Here is an 18,924-nt window from a genome sequence, read left to right on the forward strand (position 1 = left end):
TTGTCCTCAGTATTTGTGCAGGTTCTTCGGGCTCTTCGTTTGAAGTTCAAGAGCTTGCTTGAAGTTTGAGGGTACTGCTTATCCAGCTTTTTGGTGTGATTTTTAGTGCCTCTTCCAACATAGAGGAAACGTTTAAAAACCCATTTGGGTTTGGGTTGGTGCTGATGGTTCACTCGGTGATACTGAGAAATGCGCAGGGGGAGCCATTCAGAGAGAGAGGGGCATTCCAGGCTTCATCCAGTGGTATTTTCCAAATGTAATCCCGGTGTCCCTTCTCCCAGTTTTTACTGGCAGAGCTGAACACGTTTTACCTGAAGTTTGTGCTGTGGATGCCCCCTGAACACTACTTGGTGCTGCTACGCCTCGTGTTTTTTGTCAACGTGGGAGGAGTGGCCATGAGGGAGATCTACGACTTCATGGATGACCCGTAAGCCCCACCTCTCTGTACTTCCCATGTCGAGCTCCACTGGCTTTGTTTTGAACTTGCTCCAGCTTGCTGGCATCCATCTCGGGCACCAGTTCAGCTTGTCAGGGACAAAAAGGGCCTAATCCCAAAGCATCCGCTTGGTGTTCCTTTGTTTGGAGGTACCACTCTCACTCCCCCGGTCGGACAGCAGCTGTTGTTAAGGGCACTGTGTGTGCACTGTGTTAACCTCAGTGTCTGGTAAATGATCTCTCTGTGCAGAAGGGAATGTGGAAATGAGCTGGAGTGCCCCTGGCTCGTGGGCAGAGGAGCGCTGTGCTCCAGTTCCAGACCCAGAGCCAGGAACTGCAGTCCTTGGATGTGCCCTCTGGGGACATCAGGGCCCAGGCTAACAAAACAATGTGATTCTTAAAAGCACTTCTTTCCTTGAGCTGTTTTCCCCTGGCCCTTATGAGCTCTCCTGGCATCCTCTTGCAGGTCAGAGGCCCTCGGTAGGAGGATGTGCTGCAGGTGAGGCACCACACACAGCAGTGCATGTACTTGAGACTGTTCCCACCTCAGCATCATATCTGTCCTCGCTGCTTTTGTTTCTGCAGACCATGTTAGAACTGAGAAAGCTTTGTTCTCAAAATCACCTTTTCTTTTAATGTCACAACTTGCCTGAGCCCACATCCTCAGCCTAAGGCACCGCCTGGCTCCCAGCGGTGTTCATTGTCTGTCGCTGACCAACACAAAAAAGTGTCTGTGTTCAGAATTTAGGGTTCCAACATTGTCTGAAGATCAGTTTCCCTTGAAAGGCTTTGACTCCTAGAAGTGGGAAGAAGGGCCAGCCCACATTGCTTAGTCGGAATTCAGGACATTCCGCAGGGGCAGGATGCCCTGCCCTTGGTGTTGGACCTACTGGTTTGGGACGTGCCTCCAACTCACAGGTAAGAAGAGTCGCTGCTGAGCTCCTCTCCTTAGCACCATTCATCTTCCTGTGTTGGGGTTGGAAAAGCTCTTTTGCCCTCTGTCCAACCACGTGGCATAATCCTCTGGGATTTGGGAGAGCCATCCCTCGCCAGTGCCTCATCCCTGGTTCCGATTGTTGCCGTTCTTTCCGTGAGCTGCACGTCCCTGTCACTGCCACCACCTCGTGCCGTGTTCCCTGCTGGGAGAGGTGACTGCCCCCACATCCTGGGGTTCCTGGCTCTGCTTGATGCCCCCCAGAGCTGACATCAGGGCTCTCCTGCAGAAGGGCAGAGCTGAGCACCCGCTCTTACCTGGTACCTTCTCTGCGGAGGGTTTTGTAATTCCTTCCCACATTCCAGGCCATCCAGGCAGAGAGGATCTGCCCCCATTTACCAGCTTCACTTGCACATCATTTCAAGCCAAGGATTCTTCAGGATTCTTTCCATGGTGGTGTAGGGGAAGAGCAGGGGAAACATGGTCTGCTCCATGGTTGTATTTACAAAAGTCAGTGCAGTATTCCTGCTGGGCAGAGCAGGCTGTACCGGAGGCTCCCAGCTCACATCACATGGGAAACCTTGCTGACCTTTTCCTTTTGGAAACTCTTAATTCCCAAAGATTGGAATATTCCATTGCCCTTCCTTGACAAAAACATGGCTCACTGCCTTGTCTGATGGTGATGGGATTGTCTGGGATGAACTGATGAGGTCTCTTCAGCCAGCCCTGCAGTGTTGGGTCTAGAAAGCAGTGAAATTCCAATGTGAGGAATTCTTTTTCCCATTCAGCATTCTGAGTATCCACAGGCAGTTCTGGGCTTTGCTTGCAGGACCTTGGTCTAAGTATGGTGACAGTGTAGTGCCTGGAATTGCAATAGTCCCAGAAGAGGGGTGAAGCTTTCTCCAGCCCTCACACGCTGCCTCCGAGTTCCGGAGGACTGGATGTGTGAAATGTTCCTGACCAGGAGCATCTTGATGCATTTGTAGCATCTGACCCAGTCACACATTCCTGACTGGAGTCTTCCTGTCACCTCTGACGAGTCTGCATCAAGGCCATGAATTTTTGTCTCCTTTATCACAAGAAAAATCTTCCGCATCTTGCCTGAGTATTAGGGCTGGAAACCAGCTCTCTTCCTCGGCAACCTCAGGGGCTGCCCAGCACTTGTGTTGGGGTTATCTTTGATTCTGTTGTCAGGGAAAGGATAGCAGAGGAGGAAGCAGCCCAGCAGAGCAGAAAGCTGCCCTCGTCATCCCAGCAACTGGAATTCCCTGTGAGAGATCTGCTGCTTCCTTTCATCTCTGTGCCTGTGGGTTAGGGCTGATCTCTGCCCATTTCATCTGTCACCACCTGGAGCAGTTTCTGCAGCCCTTTCATCCGAGCTGATCCAGGCAGGATACCTTTTAAGAAGGAATGCACTCATCCCCTCTGCATCAGCAGTCACCTACACTTGATTTATTCCGTATTTTTTCGCAGTGTATTTGGATGGTTTGGTGTAGCTTGAGCTACACATTGGTGTCAGATATGGCTCTGGGCCTCGTATGTGAGAAGCTCTTGTTTGGAACCATACCCTGAACATCAGCTGGTCTCAGACTGGTCAGAGAATCGTTTCATGTGGATTTACCTGGGGATGGGGACACTTCCCTGCGTTGTGTGGTGATGAAGTTTAACTTTCCTCACTTTCAGAGCCTCTGAGAGGCAACTGAAGTAACACGAAGTGAAAGTGTCATCCTGCAGAGCCTTAGTGCATGTGTGTTCTGAACTAGGCTTGTAGTGCTGTGCAAAGCTGAGTGAAATCACTGCCCCGGCTGTCTTTTTGTGCAGATCTCTCCACATCCCTAGTTTTACAGCAACAAAATGTTCTTGTCTGTGTTTCTCCTGCAGGAAGTTCCATAAGAAGCTGGGCCAGCAGGCCTGGCTGGTTGCTGCTATTACTGCCACGGAGTTCCTGATCGTCGTCAAGTACGATCCCTACACGCTCACCCTCTCCCTTCCCTTCTACATCACCCAGTGCTGGATCCTGGGGATTATCCTGGTGCTCACCTGGACAGCCTGGCGCTTCTTCATTCGGTGAGTGGGGCTGCATTTGGGGCTGGCCAGGGTTTTAGGAGGATTTGTTCAACCCCTGTCCTCAAACGTCCTCCCTGGGACTGCCTGGGGAGAGAGCACAGCTCTAATGGGTGTGTGCAAGTTCTGAAATAAAAGGGAGTTGCCCTGATCCTGACAGTTTCCTGTCCAGATCATGGAAAGCAACTGCACAGGGCCTAAGGAATTAGCAGCCTTCCAGTATTGGAAGGGACCCACAAGGAAGCTGGAGAGGGACTCTGCATATCAGAGTCTGGAGGGGCAGGACGAGGGGGAATGGCACTGCACTGCCAGAGAGCAGGGTTGGATGTGGCATGGGGAGCAGTGAGGGTGCTGAGGCCCTAGCACAGGGTGCCTGGAGAAGCTGTGGCTGTCCCATCCCTGGAAGAGTCCAAGGCCAGGTTGGATGGAGCAGCCTGGGATAGTGGAAGGTGTCCCTGCCCATGGCAGGGATTGGAATGGGATGGGCTTTAGGATCCCTTTCAACCCAGACTGTTCCCCAACCGTTTGAAGTGCAGCGCTGTGTGGAGGGGTCAGCAGTGGCTGCTCCTGCAGGATTGGTTGTTGTGCTCTAGCAGAGGTGGGAAGAGCCAGGCCACCAGCCAGAAACACTAACTGCCATTGGATCAGTGCCATCAGCAACAGTAGAAATGCCCAGCCAGAGGCTGCAGTGAGTTGTTATCCCCAGGATGCTCCGTGCGGAGAGGTTCCCTCGCCGTTCTTCCTTCAGGCTGGAACTGTGTGCTGTGTGTGTTGCAGGGACATCACCCTGCGGTACAAGGAGATCCGGCGGCAGAAGCAGGAGCACAGGCACGAGAAGGACAAGTGCCTGAGCAACGGGGATGGACACTCTGCCCTGCTGGATGAGCCCAACGGGAGCAAACTCCGGGAGAGGAAGCTCTGAGCGCGGACACGGGGCTGGCGGGAACTCGTGGTGCCCGAGCGGGCCTGGTGCACAGTCCCACCCTTATCCTACCTAACTCCTAATTGTCATTGTTAGCGTTCCAGCGTGTGGGAATCCTCTCGGGGGAGCGTGGCGCTGACACAGCCCCCCTCTCTCCTCGCGTCACCGGGGGAGGGAGGTCAGTGCTGACCCCACACACGGGGCGGGGCCTTCACCGGGTGCTGTGTGACTTCCTGGGAACCAGGTGTGGAGACAGGGGGCTCAGAGCGCGGTACACAGGGATCTGCTGCTCCATTCCCAGGGAGCTGAGAGCTCCGTGGGGCCTTTGGGCATTAGGAACACTTGTTCTGGAGTGTACAGAGACCAGGCACGGGAAATGAATTCTGTTCTTGCTGCTGGAACTACCTGGAGCCGTGGAGGAGGATTGGGTGAAGTGTTCAGCGAGGTGACCGTGGGGACACAGGGATGTGTGGCCAGGCTGCGTTCCTTGCACAGGATGTACCACACTATGCTGCTGTTCCAGCCCTTCCACAGGGCATCCCACTGATTTCCAACGTCCTGGAGCGGCCTGTGGCGTGTGGGTGGTGTGTCCCAGCTCTGGGGAGACAGACGACTTCTCCTTAGCTCTTACTTTTAATTTCTCTTTTAGTCTCGGTCATCTCTTAAATGTAAGGGAAGGTGAAGTGAGAAAGGTCAACCTGCCTTTGCTCTGCGGAGTAAAATGTGTCACAAGCAGAAACTGGGAGCGTCTCATCAGCCTGGAGTTCTTTGTTTTATCTTCAGCTAGGCTTGTGTGCTCACCACAGGGGTTTTGCTCTGGGGTCTGACAGGGCTCTGCCACCCTTTGTCACTGCCCTGTTCCTTCCAGGACAGCTCCAGAGTAAGGGATTTCTGGGAAAGCTGATGCCTGCAGTGTCACACCCCCATCCCTGTACCCCCTGCCAGCAGCAGGCCCAGGCCAAGCATGTCCCTGGCACAGCACAGCCAGGGAGCATCCTGAGCCAGGCAGTGTTTCTGCTGGTGACTCAGCATCCTGGAAGGGGAATTGGAAGCCTGGGCTGCTTTGTTTCCCTCTGGGTCATTATTCCAAAATGTGGGAGCTCCACTAATGCACGTGGATTCTGTACCCTCTGCTTGGGGCACTGACATCACCCTGTCACTGCTTAATCCAATCTGCCTGTTCTTTAGGGAAGTGTTTATCCAGGAGAAAATTACACAAACACCACAGTACAATTTCAAGAGTTCAGCCCTAACTTTTGGAGTGGCAGGAGCTTGCAGAGCTGCTGCCCAGCACAGATCTGGGTTTTTAATCCCGTTTGGTCTTGTATGGGAATGACAGCCAACATTCCCAGCTTTAGTGCCTCAAATACTTTCCACCTATAAAAAGTTGGCAATGGGCAGTCTGGAATTGGGGAACCCTCAGTTAGGGAGGGGACCTGGGGAGACTTGTCACTGCACCCCCTCCCACCAAAGGGCCACTTACCTGCACTGGAACACCTGGTGAGGAATATCCAGAAAGATCTGAGAGCTTTGACCTCATATGTGAGCTACTGACTCATCTGTCTGCATCCAGGGGATCCCAGGAATAGTCTGGATCCTGTCCATGTGGTTCTGGGTGCTGCTTTGTCCTTTGGGACAGCGAGTGTCTGTGGGTCCTCTCTTGACACCTCACACACGGAGCCAGGGGGTCTGAGTGGGCTTGGGCTGTCTCCTCCAGCACACAGGATGGGTGGATGGGTGCTGGGTCTTGAGGTAAGGAATGTGTCAGGTTTTCAGGGAGAAGGGTGGGCTCTGGTCATTGCAAACTTGCCTGGATCTAGAAATCCTTTTGTGATCATCTTGGAGTGGTGCTCAAAGCAGCCTCGTAGGGAGGAGATGGAAGAGTCCTCATGGGAATAACATTTGGTGTGGCCTGGAATGGGACCCTCACTGTGGAGAGGGCAGAGGTGGCCGACTCCTGCTTCCACACATAGGAGTGTCCAGCTCACCTGGAGCAGGTCTCCCACCTGCGGCCACACGGATTTCATGGAGAGTTCGGCCAGAGGTAAGTGTTGGCTTTAGAAGGGAGGGGTTTTTAATGGGTGAGTTGGTGTCTGTGTGAGGCTGGATGAATCCAGATGCTTAGCTTGAAGATATCCAAACAGCCTGATCCAATCCCATCTGGAGAAGCTCTGGGGGCCACTTTTCCAGAGTCTGGAGGGGTGAGCCCTGAGGTGCCCTGTAGGAGGGTGCTGGTCCCGGACTGTCCTGTAGAGGGACATCCTGCCACGTCCCTGGGGATGCAGAGGAGCTTTGGGAAGTGGGGAAGGACCATGGCCTGCTCTTAATCTGGCTATACCCAGAGGAAGAGCCAGGAAGCTTCATGGAAAGGAGCCTTGGCTGCAGGAGGAGCCAGCTCTCCCACACAGGCAGCGTTTTTGGTACAGTCAAAACTTGCTGTGTTTTCTCCCTGAAAATTATGTTCCTGCCAGGAAGATCATGGGAGCATCTCCCAGTGCTGGCCTCCCTGGATCTTGCCAGAGCAGGGAGCCTACAGCCAGCGTTGAACTGGCCCTGTGCTGGATGTGGGTGTTCCTGGGAATTGCAGGTCCTCTGCCTCTGGAATGTCATGCTGCTCCATGGCCTCTGACCCCACCTTTTCCCAGGTTGTGTGGGCGTTTATTCCCCACGAAATAGCAATTATTCCATTTTCTTCGAGCAAAGTGCTTCTCCTGCTGTCTGAAATTGCTCCTTGCTGTGCTGGAGGTCATCTGACATTAAGGTGAGGTGGCTGAAGCCATGGATATGAGAGCAGGGAAAGGGAAGATCTCACAGGAGGGTGTGGAGGCACAGGCTTTCCAGTTGTCGTGATGTGGTGGGCATGGAGCCAAACTGTCTGAGGGGCTTTTGGGTCCAGATCCCAAAAGCTTTCACTTCCTGCTGCAGAGGGAGAGGATCTAATGGTTTTTCATAGGAACATCCAATGCCAAGATCTTGCTGGACAGCCCCAGGTGTCCCCATGGCCAGGAGGGACACACAGCTGGAAGCTGTTTGGGATGAGGGAGAACCCAAGGATTCAGCTTTGGGGTGGTGATCCAGAGACCCCGAGGGGCTCTGCACCCTTTGAGGGGCAAGAGGAGGGGACATGGGACCCGTGGAGGGAAACACTCATCAGGATCCATGGGGAGGAGCAGCTGGAGATGCAGAGATGTTGTAGGATGGACCAGGGAGTCCCTGGGAAGTGGGATTTGAGGGTGCCTGGTATGGCTAAGCAGAAGGTCGCTGGTGTGGGATGAGGGATCTGGCATTGTCCCTCCTCACTCCTGGCTGGCATTTGAGGTGCGTTTGCAGGGGCTTGGGGTGAATTTTGATGGGGTTTTTTGGGGAGATTTTTTAAATGGTAACTTCCTCAGGAAAGCTGGGAGCCTGGCAGGCAAACCAGAGTGGGAGACCCGCGGGGTCCCCAGGCTATGCCGGGGGTTTGGGCTGGGCTGAGCCGAGCCCCGGGGAGGGTCTGGCCAGCGCAGAGACCGCCCAGCTCATGGCACGGGTGAGCGGCGGCTCCGCCCCGGGCTGGGCTGGGCGAGGGAGCGGAGCCGCTCCCGGTCCCGCACCGCCGGGAAGCATCCCGGCTCTGGGGGGACATCCCGGATCCCGGGCTGCGCTCTGGACCCGCAGGGACCCCCGGGCAGCGGCGGGGGGGCTCTGCCCGGTCCCCACCGCCGGCCAGGCGGGCCCCGGGGGTCGCAGGGTCCCCCCGTGGGAGCGGACACAGCTCGGCGGATGCCGGGGCCGCCCGGGGCTCCCTGCGCTCCCCGCGGATCCCCGAGGATTTGTACCTATCCAGGTAAAGCCTGCGGGCACCGGTTTGGGTGGGATGTGTCCCCTGTGGGGCTGGGGGAGGGCGATGGGTGCGAGCAGAGCCCAAATCCTTCTGTTTTGGCAAGTTTGGGATGCGTCTTTATTCGTGCCAAGAGCAAACTCCATCCCGCTTCTGTGCCCTGTGGATGGAGGCCAGGCAGGGCTGGAGGGGGCAGGAGAGGGGTGGAAGGGGCTGGCAGAGCAGCGCTGCAGGAGCGGCAGCACCGCTGAACTGAGGTTAGCTCGGGCTCAGCACATCGGCCACGGGTGTCTGGGACAGGACAGGGATGGAGAATGAGCAGGGAGATCGCTGGAACCTGGACTGGGACGTTTGTGGACTGCAACGTGCTCGGGGGGCTCAGAGCCAGGCTGCTTTGGGACCAGCAGTTGGGGTTGCTGTGCCTGTGGCCTTGGCAGCAGTGAGGTGATAACCCTATGAAGGTTAGGGGGACCCCATTTTCCAGGGGGGACAGGTGGCTTTGATGCTGTTTTTCTCTCCATCTTTGAGCTCTTTTATTGTCCCTCCAAGCAGGAAAAGGGACCTAAGCTCTGCAGCAGCTCCCAAGGAAAATGAAGCTGACCCTGGCCCTGGCATTGGTGTGTTGGGATGAGTGGAGAGGGCTCTGCACCCCAAACCTGGGACTCTGCACACCTTTTTGGGTCTCTGCATCCCAAACCAGGGCTCTGCAGCCTGATCTTGAGGTCTGTGGGTGAAAAATCCATCAATCCCTGGGCTGCCAGCAGTGGGAGAGTGGTGCCTCTTCCCTTCCCAATGCCCCAGGCTTGATTTCCCAGGGATTTGAGGGGCAGGTCAGGGGGATGTCAGAGCAGCTCGGTGCAATGCTCCAGGGAAGAGCTTAGTTAACAAAAAGAAGCCATAAATCCTTCCCTGAGCACCTCCGCCCCCATTTCCTCGCTCAGGAGAGATTGATGCTGTTTTCCTAATAGGAAAACACCTCTGGGTTTCATCCCAGTGCTGAGCACTGCAGTCTCTTTCCAGGTGATGCCTTAGAAATCTACTTAACTTGCTGCTTACAGCTCATTAGAGAGGGAGGTTTTGGGGAGAGAAACTCTGAAAGGAAAATCAGAAATTCCTTCTAGTTTCCAGAAGAGAAGGAGGGGGTTTAAAGGGGATGTTTGTCCTCCTGCAGGGAAAGTCAGTCCTGAAAACTTTGCTGTTTTCATATTAAAAATAATTGGGAAGCAGGGAGAGGAACACAGCGCCTTGCTTGAAAAGCACGGGGGCTTTTCAGGGCATAAAAAGAGGCATTTTAGGGTAAATCTCCATCACATTGCTCTGTTAAGACGTCAGTTTCCAGCACTGAACAGCAAAGTGGGACCTGAGCTGAGCTCAGCCCATAACCTGAGCTCAGCATTCTCAGCCAGGCTAGGGCTGTTTTATCCATTGCACAGGGGGATTTGTGCCAGAGGGAGGAGGCTGGGGGGGATTGTGCATCTCCCAGCCGCATCCCAGCATTGCTGCCACTTTGGGTTACATTCAGGGCTTCCCTTCCTCCTGTTATCCCAAGGGTGGGCCGTGTGCCCCTGCAGAGGGAGCTAGGCCAGCAGAGCTGATATTCCATGCCATGAAATTCCCACTTTTGCATGTTAAAATCCATGTCTTGATGGTTTTGGGGGGAGCTGATCACCCAGTGCCTGAGGCTGTGAATACCCAAGAGGACCTGGAAGGTGGGGTCCAAATATTGCAGAACCAACTGTCTGAGGCCAGTCCAGCTCCATGAGTGGGCTTTGGGAATTCTGGAGAAGGGCTGGAGGGCTCTGAGGGAGGTGTTAGGTGCAGTGCTGAGGTTGTGTCCCCTGGGTTTCTGGGGGATCCCAGCAGCTCTCCATGGTCTGTGGTACCCCGGCACAGATGCTAGGAACAGGGGCTGCTGCTCAGTTCCCATGGGATTTGCTTGTTTGCTGTTTTTAGGGATCCCAGCCCCCCCTTTTCAGGAATAGCTGGCCTGGATAAATCCCCCTCAGCATCCATGGTGCCTGTGCTAGGATCTGCCTGGGAGAGCAGCTTCCTTCTGACTTGACTGGGAAAAACCTTTCTTTGGGGGGAAGGCAATGGAGCTTTCCTGCTGCAGGAGCTGATTCCTGGGGAACAACATCCCTTAAACCCTGCAGTGACCCCAAAATGGGGGAATGAGGCTGCCCCCCCCCTCGGCTGGGGCCAAGGGAAACCTCGTGAGAGGCTGGGAAACTGCAGGAGACAGAGGAAGATTTCAGCTGGAAAAGCAGCAAAGGGCCTTGAGAGCTCCTGGAGGGGGGATGTCCACACACAGAGGGGTCGGGAATGTCGCCTGTTTAAAGGCTCCCGAGGTAAATCCAGTGGCTCTGCCCCTTCCCGAGAGTTCCTGTCCCTCCTTCAGCGCCTGCCGGTGGCTGAGAGGCTTCAGCGCGTTTGCTCAGCGCCTGGAAGAGGAGCCAAGGCCGGGAGCGATGGAGGGGGAGCAGTAATGGAGCATCCCTGCTGGAAAATCACAAGGCATTCAATTTTTGAGTTCTTCCCCTTCATGCTAACACTGTGTCTTGCGCATTCCAGGCTGTCCCGCTGGCAGGGAGCGTTTGCCATGGACACTGGGCACGTGAGCAGATCCCGCTTCAGCGGTGAGTCCTCCTCAGGGAGCCCGGGAAGGGTTTGGGGCAGAGCTGCTGGTGCTCACACTGAGGGTTTTTTGGGGAAGGTTTGGCTGGTCCTCGCTGCTTTCCATGGAGAGAACCCTCTGCTCCATGTGCCCGCTGTGTTTTGTTTCCTAAAACAAGGATAAACCCCTTAAAACACCTAAGTTTTCCAACGTGAGTGCTTAGCCCTTGGAAACAGACAGGAATGAGGGGGAAGCTGGGTTCCAGTTCAGCTGGGAATTGCACTTGGAGTTCCTCAGAGGTAGGAGCCAGTAAAAGACTATTCTGCTATTTTTATTTTTATTCCCGATTTCATTCCCAGTTTCGCCCCTCCACCACAGCAGGAGCCTGGGAGCTCTGGCACAGGAAACCTCCCACTGCTTCCCACAGCATCCTTATCCAGGATGCAGGGATAAAGCAGAGCCCTTCAGGGGTTTGGGTCGGCGTGGATGAGGCAGGACCCGGGTCCCGTCCCAATGTTTAACCTCGGAGATCCCTGTGGGCTGCTCCCGGGATCCAAAGCAGGTGCTTTGGATGCGAATACTCAGTTCCTTCTGCTGTTCCCGCTGGAGGAGGGCTGCGGGCAGCAGCAGGTTGTCCCTGCGCTCGGATGCGATGTGGGAGTTCAGCCTGGCTTTGGGCTTTTTCCGGCTCCGAAGGAGGGAGCGCTGCGGCGTGATGCTGCCGAAGGAGTCCCCGGCAGCGCTCCGGGATGAGGAATCCTCTCTTTGCCCCTTTCCTGTGTCGCACGGGGCGCTCGGTGCCGGAGTGATGGAGGCTGGTGCAATGCAGCAGGAACCGCTCGCAGCCGAGCCCGGCGCTCCCTCCCCGCTCGCTCCGGCGGCACCTGCGGGGCTCTGCCTGTTTCCAGCAGCTTTTCCTTTGGTTTTTCCCGTCTCCCAGCTTTTCCTGGCATCCCCAGGCAGCAGCGGGGCCAAGGGCGGTGCAGATGTGCGCCGGGCACATCTGCCAGCGGGACAGAGCCGCAGCTAGCGAAGGGACCCCCGGGAGTGACACAAGCACCCGCTGGGAAGCGGGGCTGGGACACACAACTTCATCTCCCGGGAAAGACAAGCCGGGGCTGTCATTTTTTGGCGAGCAGAGCCTCTGCCTGACCCGTTTGCAGCCGCCCCGGTGGGAGCTGAGGCTCATCCCCTTCTCGGAGCTCGGAGCCGAGCTCCCGGCGCGGCAGCAGCCGGGGCTGAGGGCTCCTTCCCGGGACTCACGGAGCCCCCTGTCCCCTGCAGTGGCCTCCAGCCCGCCGCGGTGGGAGATCGGGCTCTACGCCGCCGGCGCCTTGGCGCTGCTGGGAATCGCAGCCATCAACCTGTGGAAGCTCTGGCGCTCCGGGAGCTACCCGGCCCCTTCCCCCTTCCCCAACTATGACTACCGCTACCTGGAGCAGAAGTACGGAGCGGCGTGCCCGGACATCAGGAGCAAGGTAAGGGGAGAAACTGCGTTTGTCTCTTCCCTTTGCGGTACGCGGGGTGCTGGAGGGATGGGAATATCTCCTGGATCCCCTCGCTTGGGGAACAGCCACAAGCGGCAACCTGGTGCTGCTGGAGCTTTTGGGGGGATCGCTGGAGCTGGGAGCTGCGGGAAGCTCCGGGCTCGCTGCCGCGGCAGCTTGAGGCCAGGCAGGGGCCGGGATGCATCCAAGGAGGCACCGGGGAAGCCCAGCTGTCCGGATCGGCTCGGAGGGGATGGGATAGGATGGATGGCAGCGCCTGCTTTCCTTTCCCTGGCAGCGAGGGCTGGCCCCGGGCTCGCAGCGGGCGCCGGGTCGGAGCTCTTCGTCCCGCAAGAGCAGCCTGAGGGCAGAGGACACCTTGGAGAGCATCCAGGAGCTGGGCAGCCTGGAGCTGATGGGCAGAGACCTGGGCCTGGCCCACTACGGCCCCCTGCGGAAATCCATCTCGGCCGACTCCCTCAACTCCATCTCGTCCATCGGGAACAACTTCGGGCAGGATTTCACGGTGGGGCAGGTGGAGGTGTCCATGGAGTACGACGGGAGGGCGGCCGCCCTGCACGTGACGCTGCTGCAGGGCAAGGACCTGCTGGAGAAGGAGGACGCACGCTTCGAGTCCTGCTTCATGCGGGTCAGCCTCCTCCCCGCCGAGCAGATCGTCGGCATCTCCCGGGTGAGCCCCTCCTTCCCACCCGGAGCTCCTCGCACAGAGCCCTGTGCACGCGTGGCTCGCCCCGGGGTTTTGGGGGGCAGCGTCCCCTTGGCCACGTTCCCCAAGGCAGTGGTGGGGTTCGGGAGCAGGGAGCTCCAGGCATGCCACGATCAAGCAATGGTTGGCACAGGATTTGGGGGATGTCAGCTCCCCACAAACAGTGATGGGATTTGGGAGCAGAGAGCTCTGAATTGGCACAGGATTTTGAGGGGTTTCCACATCAGGAACCCAGCAGAGGCAGGAATGTTTCCCCCTTGGCTGGGATTTGGGCTGACTTTGTCATCTCTGAGCATGGCTGGTGGCAGGTTTTCCTGCTTCACTGTCCCTGCTCTGGAAAAGACACTGGCACATGGAGAAAGCAGCCTGGGGTGGGATTTGGGTGGCAGTGGCACTTTGGATTGGTGTCTTGCCATGGCCCCACAGTCCCTCTCCTTCCCACAGCAGCTCCAATGCTTTTCCCTCCCCACAAAGGACAGGGCAGTGGAAAATCCATGTGGCAGCACTGGCAGCCACAACCAGGGTTGGATCTGGGGCAAAAACTCCCTTTTTAAGAGCCTCAGAAACTGCTTTTGGAAAGCAGGAGCCTCCATTTCCTCCCAGCAGCTCCTTTATTGCAGAGTCAGTTTGATTTAATCAGGATATTCGAGCAAGGAGTGGGAATTTGCATCCCATTAAGGCACCTCTCCACTGGGGTGGAGGTGCTGCTCCATCCACACAAACTGACTGCCGCCTCCAAAATATTTCCACAGTGCCCTTTTAGACCATTTTTCCATCTAAATGTCTGGCTCTTTATTTATGCTCTGGAGATATTTATTATTTAGTGTCATTATTTATAATTCACCAGCACAATTTACCTCCTCGGCTGCCCCAAGGCCATGGATAAAGGCCCAGCCGCTTTTTTCCCCAGTGCTTATGGAGGGATTTTAAATAGCAGCTCCTGTTTGGTTGTGCTTGATCCAGAGCTCCCAAAATACAGCGTGGGATGCAGACAGACAGTCTGTAAAATCTGTAGGGCTTTAAAATCTGCTCTTCACACAGAGGAACTTCAATCCCCCAGAGACTCTGGAGGCTGGTGGTATCCAGTGGGAGAGCATGGACTAAGAAGGCAGGAGTGGCAGGGTGCTGTCTTTGTGTCCTTCATCCCGAGGATGGAGCAGAGTTAGGAGCAGAGTGAGACAGGATAGAGTCCTTGGGAGAGATGAACCCTCTCCTGGGGGGCTTTGGGGGCCACACAGCCCCACAGAGAGGTCTCTTCTCCAGCCAGGTTTTGGGGGACTTTGGGGAGCTGATGGTTCCACTTTGCTCCGTGCTATCCAAGGCTGCAGTTTCCATCCCATAGGACAAACCCCTGATTTGCCTGTGACATCTTGGACGCTGAAACAAGGGTGGAGCAGGAGAGAAAGCATCCCTAAATCCTTGATTTCAGAGCATTTCCCCTTGGCCAGTTCTTTGGGATCAGCACCCACAGGCTGAGCTGTGGGAGGTGCTGCTGCCACCTCTGCTCCCAGGGAATGACCTGACACAGGGACAACATCAGCCAAACAGCACCATTCCCTCTGGGCATTCAGGAGTTGGTTCTGCTTGGAGAAGGGCTGGGGGTTGCACCTCATAGCCATAAATCTTGTTACCTGATATGGCCAATCTGGATTTGTATCCCCACTCCCAGGGGGTTGGGATGTATCTGAGAGCACTGGGCCAACACTGATTCTCTAACTAAGAGAATTAACAGGCACTGGGGCAGGTCACAGCCCTGATTTTGACCTCAACAACCGAGCAGTTGCTGTGGTCAGGTCGGGAACAAATCATCCCAATTGCAAGGGGCGTGCCCTTGGGCTGCCCTCCCGGCAGTCCTCGCAATTCCCATGACATGGGGTGGAGCGGGGATGCAGCCCCAAGCCCCGTGGATGCCAGGGCGATCCCTCCTTCCCATGGCAGATCCAGAGGAGCGCCTACTCCGTGGCCTTCGACGAGCGCTTCTCGGTGCCGCTGGACCCGGCGGCGCTGGAGGAGAACAGCCTGCGCTTCTCCGTCTTCGGCGTCGACGAGGACGAGCGCAGCGTCAGCACTGGCGTGGCCGAGATCAAGCTCTCCGACCTGGACCTGGCTGCGCGCCCCTTCAACGCCTGGCTCTACCTGCAGGACACCAACAAGGTGAGCCAGGAGCGCCCAGTCTCGCTGCTGGGTTTGGGGACAGGGTTGTGTCCTGGATGTCGTGTCCTGGATGTTGTTGTATCCTGGACGTGGTTGTGTCCTGGATGTTGTTTTGTCCTGGATGTTGTTTTGTCCTGGACGTGGTTGTGTCCCACAGGCGGTGGACACGGTAGGGGAGATCCTGCTCTCCCTGAGTTACCTGCCCACGGCCGAGCGGCTCACGGTGGTGGTGGTCAAAGCCAAGAACCTCATGTGGAGCGGTGGGAAGGTGACTGCAGGTGAGGGGGGCTCCCTGGTGGGGTTTGTCCTGATTTATCCCATTTGCTGCACAGGGGTGGCTCCCTGTGAGGACAGACCTGCTGGGAAGGGCCACCAAAAGGGCCCCCCAGCTTTCTCCACATCGCTGGTGACACGTGTAGCTGATCCCTCTCCCGCCCTCCAAGCAGATCCCTTCGTCAAGGTGTACCTGCTGCAGGACGGGAGGAAAATCAGCAAGAAGAAGACAGCAGTGAAGAGGGGAGACACCAACCCCGTGTTCAACGAGGCCATGATCTTCTCCGTGCCGGCCATCGTGCTCCAGGTCTGGCCCAGCCCGGGGCTGGGGAGGGGGAACACATCCCAGTGCTCCTCAAGCTCCCCAAACCCACCAGTGGGGAGCTGGGGGGTTGATCCTGGGAGCTGTGGGGGTTGATCCTGGGAGCTGTGGGGGGTGATCCTGGGAGCTGTGGGGGTTGATCCTGGGAGCTGTGGGGGTTGATCCTGGGAGCTGTGGGGGGTGATCCTGGGAGCTGTGGGGGGTGATCCTGGGAGCTGTGGGGGTTGTGGGTGTGTGGGGGCTGTTTGGAGAGGTGTGGATGTGTGGAAATGGCTGCTGGAGGGGGGATGCGTGTGGAGGACTCCTGGGGAGGATATGGATGTGTGGCTTGGGATATAGCAGGTGCCCAGGGATGGTTTGGTATGTGGACTGGGGCAAGAATGGATTTAGGGGATGTGGGGGAAAGAGGGGGATGTGTGAATGTGGGGGGTACATGAGGCTGGGTATAGAGGGATTTGAGGGGGTTTGAACAGGGCGGGAGCACAGAGGGCCGTGCTATGTGGGAAATGGCAGGTTGGGTGGTGATGCACGGATGTGTTGGTGCATGTCCCCATGGAGAGGGCACAGGGACGTGTGTCTGCGTGTGGCGACAACCCCGTGCTGTCCCCCAGGAGCTGTCCCTGCGTGTGACAGTGGCCGAGAGCGGCGAGGACGGGCGCGGTGACAACACGGGCCACGTGCTCATCGGGCCGGCGGCCAGCGGGATGGGCACCACGCACTGGAACCAGATGCTGGCCACGCTGCGCAAGCCCGTCTCCATGTGGCACCCGCTCCGCAGGAATTAGGCTGGGACCCGGGGACAGCGGGCCCGGAGAAGGGACTTGGTGGCGCCCACAGGGCCGAGCTGCTGGCACTGAGGGGCCCGAAATGGCCGGAGCACGGACAGAGCGGCTCCGTGGGCACATTCCGGGTCAGCCCCGCATGCGTTGGGCCAGACCTGCGGGAAAGGAGCCCCAGCGGACCAAAACCAGCAGGAACCTCCCCAAAGCGCGGCTCCTGAGCACTACATGTGCTCCCAGCGGCCTCGAAATCCATGGAATCCTCAAACGTGGACTCTGAGCAAGGGAGAGGGGGGATTCCTTTGGAAGGTGGTTTTTGGGGGGAATCGTGAGGGGGGTGGTAAAAGCCAGCCTGGCGTGGGTGGTGATCCTCAGGGGATCTTTTGTACCGACTTTGGTGTGCTGTGCCAGGGTTGGAAGGTTTCCAGTGAGAATGGAAAAAGGGAGCAATAACAGCAGAAAATCGATTGTTACATACGGCTTCTCCTCCCGTCTGTTCCTCCCCACACAGTAAATCCCTGCCCATCTCCGCTGGCTGCACAGGCAGGGATTGGTTTACAACCTCTTTGGTTTGAGGTCAGATCCACGCTGGGAATCACCCCCTAATGATCCAGTAGGATCAGGGGCAGCTTTTCCCACTGCAGGCACTTTTCCAACCCAAACTCCCCCTCAGAGTGCTCAGGACAGCACTGCAAATTCCAGCTTTTCCAGCCCTTAATCCCGGACTTGGGCTGTGACTTACCCTGTAACTCATTTTATCCAAGATCTGGGCACAAAGAGGAACATCTTGGCCTTGTGACCCAAGGCAGGTGGGAAAGGTCCCTAATTTCATAATTTTTAGGCCCAACTCCTGTTTCAGGAAGAAGGGAGAGGAAAAGTCTGTGTGGATCCTGTCTGCTGCTGGGCTCTGGCCCAAGCTGGGTATTGGATTTTTGGGGAGCTAATTCCCACTCTGTTTTGTGGAGGGTGATGGAGCCCCTCACGGCACAGGCTGGAGAGCAGAGGGTGCACTGGGGCCACATCCATCCTTGCCTGGAGCCTTGGCCTTTCCCTGCCAGCAGGGATGCTGCTGGGAGGGAAGCCAGGCTGGGAAATCTGGGGGTGTCTGGGGCCCTGTGCCATCAAACTGGCACCACGGGATGAGCATGGGCTGGGATGGGGCTGCTTGGATGATCTGAGCAGGGAAAAAGGTGAATGAGCCATTTATTTGGTTTTCCCTGACTAAAAACTAACTCCAAGGCGAGTTATCCCCTGAGCTGGTGGCGCTTTTGCCATGTGTCCTCCCTGACCTTCCCTTGGGGACATGGCTGTGATGTCCCTATTCATCATCCCCCTCTGCTCTGGCTTCTCTGTCTCCACTCATTGATGCCCAAATTCCCTTCTCCCACACCTCCTCCTCCCCACCTCTCCCTCTAGGAGCCCCCCTGCTGGCAGGGGAGCCAGTGCCATCCCCTCCATGCACAGCACCAAGGCACGAGCCAAGGATGGAGGGGATTGAAGAATGAGGTTTTCTGAAGGATAAGGGAGTTTTTGTGGGAAGCTGTTCACAGCCAGTACTCACAGACCATGAGGTTTGGGGGAAAATTTGCTTATGAGCCATCCCAGCCAAGTATTTGGGAAGAGACGGACACAGAAATCATTGGTGGTCCAGCGCTCCTGCCAGCTGCTGAGCTTTACTTGGGATGAGGTGAGTGACTTCCACAGGTGCTGCAATCTGATGTTTAGCCCTAAAATAATGGGAATGTGTTAGGCAGTTTTATAGTGCTCCTTTTCAGCCATTCCTATTTGGAGGCACCTTTGCACTTTCTCCCTTATTCTGGGGACAGAAGTGCTGCTGGAGCTATTTTGGGGGACCCTGCGTGAAGGATTAGGAAGAGGTCCAGGATGGACACGAGGTTCCCTGCCACCTGAAAAGCTCACATGGTTGTACCTACTGTCATGGAATTTTCCAGTGGGAATCAGCCTCCAAGGAGCTCTGTGGGAAGGGCAGGACAGGTCTAGGAAGCGTCAGGGAAGGGACAGGCAGCAGGGAGGAGGGAGAGACCTCGCACTGGCACAGGATGGCTCTCCCAGGGAAATGATTCCATGTGCTGGAGCGGCTCCTCATGGTGCCAGCATGGTTTGGGCTCAAGGCCTCCCCTTCCCCATCCCTATTCCCATCCCCAGGCACACCTGGAGCAGGGCTGGGCCCCCTCCTGAGCCCCTGGCCCAGGTGGGGAGGGAATGGCTGCAGTGTGGACAGCTGGGTCCCTCCAGCTCTGAGCAGTGCTGAGGATTGCTGGGCTGGGACACATCCATTTCCTCAGTCATCTTCCCTGGAGCACAGGGTCACCCAGGGTTCTCAGTGCCTCCCACGTTCCTGCTCCTGGGCATCCATCATTTCGATGTGACAG

General features: G+C 56.7%; 2 protein-coding genes across 5 annotated transcripts in view; both read left to right on the top strand.

Moving 5' to 3' along the window:
- PTDSS2 (phosphatidylserine synthase 2) overlaps window positions 1-5,098 on the top strand; it is a 30,053-nt gene extending 24,955 nt beyond the window's left edge. For both annotated transcript variants that reach the window (XM_063397863.1, XM_063397864.1), the window contains exons 10-12: window positions 282-427; window positions 3,251-3,436; window positions 4,211-5,098. In XM_063397863.1, coding sequence (XP_063253933.1) covers window positions 282-427; window positions 3,251-3,436; window positions 4,211-4,355 — 477 coding nt within the window. In that variant the 3' untranslated portion in view covers window positions 4,356-5,098. The remainder of the gene's footprint in view (window positions 1-281; window positions 428-3,250; window positions 3,437-4,210) is intronic.
- A 136-nt stretch (window positions 5,099-5,234) lies between these two features.
- On the top strand, window positions 5,235-18,777 carry SYT12 (synaptotagmin 12). Of its 3 annotated transcripts, XM_063397867.1 has the most exons (8): window positions 5,235-8,181; window positions 10,747-10,811; window positions 12,074-12,267; window positions 12,575-12,967; window positions 14,942-15,157; window positions 15,315-15,435; window positions 15,604-15,737; window positions 16,364-18,777. In XM_063397867.1, exons 2-8 carry the CDS (start codon window positions 10,775-10,777, stop codon window positions 16,535-16,537), a joined length of 1,269 nt encoding a protein of 422 aa, XP_063253937.1. In that variant the 5' UTR covers window positions 5,235-8,181; window positions 10,747-10,774; the 3' UTR covers window positions 16,538-18,777. The 3 variants fall into 3 exon arrangements, with proteins under 3 accessions (XP_063253937.1, XP_063253936.1, XP_063253935.1); XM_063397866.1 differs by lacking the exon at window positions 5,235-8,181 and having other exon boundaries at window positions 8,224-10,811; XM_063397865.1 differs by lacking the exons at window positions 5,235-8,181; window positions 10,747-10,811 and having other exon boundaries at window positions 10,834-12,267.
- The last annotated feature ends 147 nt before the right edge of the window (window positions 18,778-18,924 follow it).

The sequence above is a fragment of the Prinia subflava genome, chromosome 5, assembly GCF_021018805.1.
Source record: "Prinia subflava isolate CZ2003 ecotype Zambia chromosome 5, Cam_Psub_1.2, whole genome shotgun sequence".
NCBI classification, from domain to species: Eukaryota; Metazoa; Chordata; class Aves; order Passeriformes; family Cisticolidae; genus Prinia; species Prinia subflava.

What these genes read in the sequence shown, in the direction of transcription:
- SYT12 (XM_063397865.1), top strand. Translation starts at nt 11,776, where the DNA reads ATGTGCGCCGGGCACATCTGCCAGCGGGACAGAGCCGCAGCTAGCGAA. An exon ending in ACCTGCAGGACACCAACAAG is followed by an intron (nt 15,158 to 15,314) that starts GTGAGCCAGGAG and finishes TGTGTCCCACAG; the next exon opens with GCGGTGGACACGGTAGGGGA. An exon ending in CGGTGGGAAGGTGACTGCAG is followed by an intron (nt 15,436 to 15,603) that starts GTGAGGGGGGCT and finishes CCCTCCAAGCAG; the next exon opens with ATCCCTTCGTCAAGGTGTAC.